This window comes from Ursus arctos, unplaced genomic scaffold (assembly GCF_023065955.2).
Source record: "Ursus arctos isolate Adak ecotype North America unplaced genomic scaffold, UrsArc2.0 scaffold_4, whole genome shotgun sequence".
NCBI classification, from domain to species: Eukaryota; Metazoa; Chordata; class Mammalia; order Carnivora; family Ursidae; genus Ursus; species Ursus arctos.
The window spans coordinates 83,203,195-83,209,257 of NW_026623056.1; the positions used below are offsets into that span (position 1 = coordinate 83,203,195).

At 55.1% G+C, this 6,063-nt stretch overlaps 1 protein-coding gene across 1 annotated transcript; it reads left to right on the plus strand.

Annotated features, from left to right (window-relative positions):
* The first annotated feature begins 4,818 nt into the window (after positions 1–4,818).
* OLIG1 (oligodendrocyte transcription factor 1) lies at positions 4,819–5,649 on the plus strand. Its single transcript, XM_026512302.3, has one exon. The coding sequence runs from the start codon at positions 4,846–4,848 to the stop codon at positions 5,647–5,649; it is 804 nt and encodes a 267-aa protein (XP_026368087.2). The 5' UTR covers positions 4,819–4,845.
* Positions 5,650–6,063: the final 414 nt, after the last annotated feature.

Consider the following 6,063-nt stretch of genomic DNA (forward strand, 5'->3'; position numbering starts at 1 on the left):
AACCTTTTGTTATTAAAAAGGAATCTGAAAAATACTCAGATGCCCTCCGATTTTTTTTCCTATTTTTCTTCCAACATTTTCTCATATACAAAAAAAAAAAAAAATCACGAGACAAATTTGGACATGGAAATAATTGTCACTAGTCAAGTTTATTAAAATCGGGTACAAATGACATTTATTAAAAATACAATAAGATAAACCTCCCTATAGTAGTTGTGAAACACACCCACTACACTGATAATGGTTAGCGTTTCAACCAGAACAGTGAACACTAGCAGTGCGCTACGTGCTTCCACGCCAAAAGTGAGGCCACCTATGGTAATGGCATGGCTTTGAAACAACATCATAAGACACTGTAAGCATCCCGTCTTTCATAACAACTCAATTAACTTGCGCGCCCTTCTGAAAATGAACAAAACCCATATTCTTTCCAATGTTCCCAGCAGGAATTTTTTATTTAACCTGAACTGCGTCTAAGCGTGTCTTAGATTCTGCCAAGGTGGTCCCCAGGTGAGAGGGACCGAAATGTCTCTAAGGAGCTCATCCATCCAAGAACACTTACCAAAGGGTAATCTACCTTCTCCTGTCCCTGTTCTCTCTCTCTCTGCTCCTAACTACCACTCTCCTCCACCCAGAAAGCTGACCGCCCCTCTCCCCGCACCACCTTCCCCTTCTTTTCTGTTCCAGACAGAGCTGGAGTGGGATGGAAACTAACACAGGGCAAACATCAGGCGTGGCTGTCGCTTCTCATAGAGCTGGTGTAAATTTCAACACCTTGCGCGTCACTTAAACTTTCCAAAGAATTTCGCCTGTCTTAGAAGAACGTAGCACTTTAAAAAGTGACCTCTGTTATTTGATTATAGGTCCACGCTCCAGCCAGTTTAAACCGCACATTTTAACAAAGACAACCTTTTACACTTACTGACCTTCCTGGAGAGCACAGTCTCTCAACTGACAAGAAGGAGCTTTGAGTGGTGGACAGGCTTTGCGGAGACGTGGTCTGTCTGAGCTGACACAGGAAGGGGACGGTGCTACATCCCAAGCACTCATCCCCCGCACACCGTCGCTCAGGCTTCGGCTCCTCATTATCTGCCATTTCAAAGACTTGAGCTTCTTGACCCAAAGCAAGGGCGGCCAGCAGGGTTGGAGGAATGGGCGGGAGATGCTTTGGGTTTCTATACAAGGAAAAGGAAGCCCGACGCACACATCTTCTGGGGGTGAAAGGAGTCACTAACACACACACACACAAGCCCCTTTGGGCAGAGACAAGAGTGGTTGTTATGGCGGACGCAAGTTGCTCCCCAAGTATGTCCTGAATGTGGGAGGCCGCAGCAGCTGCCTCCCCTCGAGACAGCCCCCAGGGCCACTGCCAAGAGCTATAATGACTTGCTGGCCCTTGCCAGCTGTCACACTTTGCATGCCACCGGAGCTCCGGTCTAGCAGAAGGGGCCATCCAAGTCACCAGTTTCAACAAATGCCAAATCCCGTGCCCAGGCTGGGCCCGCACGGCCACCCAGAACCCTCTTATAGGGCCCCATGGAGAGCACTTCAATGCACACTGACCAGCATGTCCGGCTGACAGTGTCCTTGGCCAGGGGAAGGGAGTTCTCCTTCCTGAGACAGAAAAGTGGTGAGGTCAAGAGCTAAAGGGAACCCTCAAGGACACCCCCAGTAAAGAGGGGCCCTTTGAGGGGGAAAGCAGCCTGCGTCTTTCTATCTCTTTGATTCCTGGGGCGCCCCTGCCTGTGGATGGGAAATGTCCAAGGTGCTGTCTGGCCACTCCGTCCCAGGCGTTAGCTTCTGTCTCTCTCACTCACTTCCTCTTCCTGCTGGCAGGGTAAGGCCCAGGGCCCCTGCCTAGCATGCGGACAGAAGAGGAATGCCCCAATATGGTACCTCAGCTGCAGGACAGAGGGGTCCTCAGGGTGAAGGTAGGCACTGTCAGAAATGGGTTGGTGCAGGGTTCAGCGAGCTGGGATCCTGGGATCCCTCTCTTCTGGAGCTTGGCTTGAACCCATCAACTCATTGATACTGGCTTGGCCTAGGCTGGTCCCTCCGTCCTTTCCCCCAGTCACCAACCCTCCCCATCATGGCCTCTGATTGGCTTGTGGGAAGCCTGGTCCAGCTGGAGGGAATTCTAGAAGCCAGCCGCTGATGGTGCAGCTCTGCTTCTCCTGTCTGAAGGCACGGCATCAACCCCAGAAACCCACTACACTCCAGGAGCCTCAGTTATACCATCTGTAGCAGGGATTTTTAAAAATGCTCAGCTCACAGGGCTCTGGGGAGAACCCGATGTCTATAAACCTGCTTTGAAAAGCAGAATGCTTCTCAAATGAGTAGTGAGTTGCTTACCTTCTTGGAACTTCTGAGGTTGATTTGCTTGGTCTCTCTCCTTCCTGTACAGTACGCTTCCGCTTGGAGACTCAGCTACCCCCCCACCCCCCACCCCGGCTTCTGTCTCTCTTCCCATGTGACCTCTCCAACACTTTGTCAAGTCAAGGCCTCCTGAGGGCCAGGGGGTCCTACCAGATTCCTTCCCTCTCTATGAAACCTACAGGAAACTCCTGGATTAAAGCACATTTTGGGAGTTTGAACATCTCAAGGGATGAGCCTGGGAGCTAGGGAGATTTCGGACCCATCCCTAGACAACCCTCCAGACACACAGGAGTGGCAAAGCACTGTGCTGGGCTTTGGAAGGATAGGCAGGTCATCCCTGCCCTCAAAACAATCTCACCCAAATGTGGAGATGATCTCCACCTAACAGAGTCTAGGCCACAGGGACACGCTATCAATGGTTTATCAAACATGATGAGAGGCGGAAAGGATGAGAAATCATCAAGGCTTCAAAAAGAAAGTAATATTGGAATTGAGCCGAGGCATGGGCAGGACGTCACAGGCAGAGCTGGACGTCGGAAGTAGAGATCAGAGTAAGCCTATGGAGCAAATGTTGGTGGAAGAAAATGAGAACGAAGCAGCCCTGAAATCAACAAGCCTGGCCAACAGGCTCCTCGAGCTGAAATCAGTTTCCATGGCGGACAGACGTCCCTCTTCTTACCCCAAAGAGGACCAAGATGGAAAAGCTCATTTTCTTTCTGTTACCCTTGACATCACGCTGTCCAACAGGACTTTCTGTGATGGAGGTTATGTTCTCGCAGTTGTCCAGTTGATGGCTTCTAGCTGGAACTGCTAAATGCTCAAACAATGCTAGTGCAACTCGGGAACTAAATTTCTACTTGATTTTATTTTAATTAGATTTTTTAAAGATTTATTTATTTATTTGAGAGAAAGAACACAAGCAGGGGGAGGGGCAGAGGGAGAAGCAGACTCCCCACTGAGAAGGGAGCCTGACACGGGGCTCCATCCCAGGACCCTGAGATCATGACCTGAGCCGAAGGCAGATGCCTAATGGATTGAGCCACCCAGGCGCCCCAATTAATCAGATTTTAATAGCCACAGAGGGCTAGTGGGGGTAGAGGTTTAGACACCAAAGCCCTCTTCCCCGTGCCACTTTGCCATGCTGTGATGACAGCCTGTAGTAGTATGCCCAGGCACTAGGGTAGGAAACTTCCAGAGCCACCAAGTAATGTCATTTGGGGAAGAGAAAGGTACAGTCCCACCCTCAACAGATATGAGTGCGTGGGTGGATTTTTGTTTATTTGCTTGTTTCTGATAAGAGGCCAATTTCCCTGTGGTTTTGGCTTCAACAAGAGGGGAGTCACTGATAGAATAAATACATATCCTTTTTGAGGAAGAAAGTTACCTGACCCCCAAAGCTCTTAAGTCCCTTAAAGATCTTTCCATCAGAGGGAGTGGAGACAGAGTGACCAGGAGTAACCATTCTAATACTACTATTCCCTGAGCCCAGAAATTTGCTCCTCAAAACCTGGTCAGAAATCACACACCTAAAATTTTTTTTTTAAAATGTCACACCCATGTTCACTGCAGCATTACTCACAAAAGTCAAAAGGTGGAATCAGCCCAAGTGTCCATCTATGGAGAAATGGGTAAGCAAATTATGGCGTACACACACAATGGACTATCATTCAGCCTTTAAAAGGAAGCAAATTCTAACAAGGGCTACAACATGGATGAACCTTGAGGACATTGTACTAACTAAAATAAGCCAGTCGCTAAAAGACAAATGCTTTATGATTCCACTTAAATGAGGTAGGTAGAGCAGTCAAATGCATAGACAGAAGAGTGGTCGTTGCCAAGAGTTGCACAGGGGTGCATAGGGAGTCACCGGGTAATAAGCACCGAGTTCCAGTTTTGCAAGATGAGGAGTTTTGTGATTGGTTGCACGACTGTGTAAATGTACTTAACACTACTAAATGTATACATTATAATGCTTAAGATAGTAAATACTTTGTTGCTTGTATGCGACAACAATTGAAAATATGCACATGTATACCATAAAGCAGAGGCAGAGAGGAGGAGGAGGCAAGCGCAGGACTTAGCCTCCCCCGTGCAACCAGTGCTCCAGGAACAACCGCATCTCACCCCAAAAGGCTCCGTCTCTTCCCTCCCTCCCCGGGGGCCCGTCCTGTGACACTCGCACTGGCGCTCACAATAACCTTCTTGAGCGGTGCCAGCGGCACCTCCGCGCCGGCCTGAGGCGGGGCGGCCAATGAGCACGCGCCTGGGCCCGGCCTCGCGCCCCCATTGGCTGCGCCCAGCGGCCCGCGGCCCCGCAGGTTCCCAAGCCGGGTTTAAAGGGGTCGGAAGCGGGCTGCTGCCCTGCCATCGGCTCCCCGCGCGCAGGTCCGCGGGGAGGGGCGGCCTGCCGAAGGGCCCACCCCGGGGCGTTCCTGAAGGGCGCCCTCGGCCGCCCCCACCGCCCCCCAGATGTACTATGCGCTTTCCCAGGCGCGCGTGAACGCGGGCCCCGCGACCATGCTGCGGCCACAGCGGCCCGGAGACGTGCAGCTCGGGGCCTCCCTGTACGAGCTGGTGGGCTACAAGCAGCCGCCCTCCTCCTCCTCCACATCCTCCTCCTCCGCGGCGGCCCCCCTTCTCCCCAAGGCGGCGCGCGAGAAGCCGGAGGCGCCTGCCGAGCCGCTGGGCACCGGAGCGGGGCCCGGCGCGCCGGCGGGCGGCGGCTCCCGGGCGGACGCCAAAGAGGAGCAGCAACAGCAGCTGCGGCGCAAGATCAACAGCCGCGAGCGGAAGCGCATGCAGGACCTGAACCTGGCCATGGACGCCCTGCGCGAGGTCATCCTGCCCTACTCGGCGGCGCACTGCCAGGGCGCGCCTGGCCGCAAGCTCTCCAAGATCGCCACGCTGCTGCTCGCCCGCAACTACATCCTGCTGCTGGGCAGCTCGCTGCAGGAGCTGCGCCGCGCGCTGGGCGAGGGCGCCGGGCCCGCTGCGCCGCGCCTGCTGCTAGCCGGCCTGCCCCTGCTGGCCGCCGCGCCCGGCTCCGTGCTGCTGGCGCCCGGCGCCGTGGGGCCTCCCGACGCGCTGCGCCCCGCCAAGTACCTGTCGCTGGCGCTGGACGAGCCGCCGTGCGGCCAGTTCGCGCTCCCCGGCGGCGGCGCGGGCGGCGGCGCTGGCGGCCCAGGCCTCTGCACCTGCGCGGTCTGCAAGTTCCCGCACCTCGTCCCTGCAGGCCTGGGCCTGGCCGCCGTGCAGGCGCAGTTTTCCAAGTGAGGGCCCGCGCGGGCCCGGGGCGCGACCTAGGCCCGGCCTCCCGCCGCCCGCCTTCTCCGCGCCCCCGCGCCCAGCACTCGGGGACGGCTAGCCGAGCACGGAGGGCACTTCCAACCTTCTGGCCCAGAGGAAGGGACAGTGGGGCGCCCCCTTCCCTGCCCCCACCCCGGGGTAATTAAAGTGACGCGAGCGGATGTTCGACGGAGCGTCGGGGCCGTTGGGGGTTCTGAGTGGATTCCGGCTGCTTTGGGCAGCAAGTGCGCGCTCCCAACCCCACTCTTGCCCAGCTCTCGTCTCTCCCGATCCCTGGAGTCGGGCGCTTCGCGGGGGTGGTGTGGATTTTAGGGCACCTAGAGGTGGCTTCGGCTTGCTCTGGGTGACACCTGCCCAATCAGGGGGCCAAGTGGCTGCTCT

Coding starts and splice junctions, on each gene's coding strand:
- OLIG1 (XM_026512302.3), top strand. CDS start 4,846: ATGTACTATGCGCTTTCCCAGGCGCGCGTGAACGCGGGCCCCGCGACC.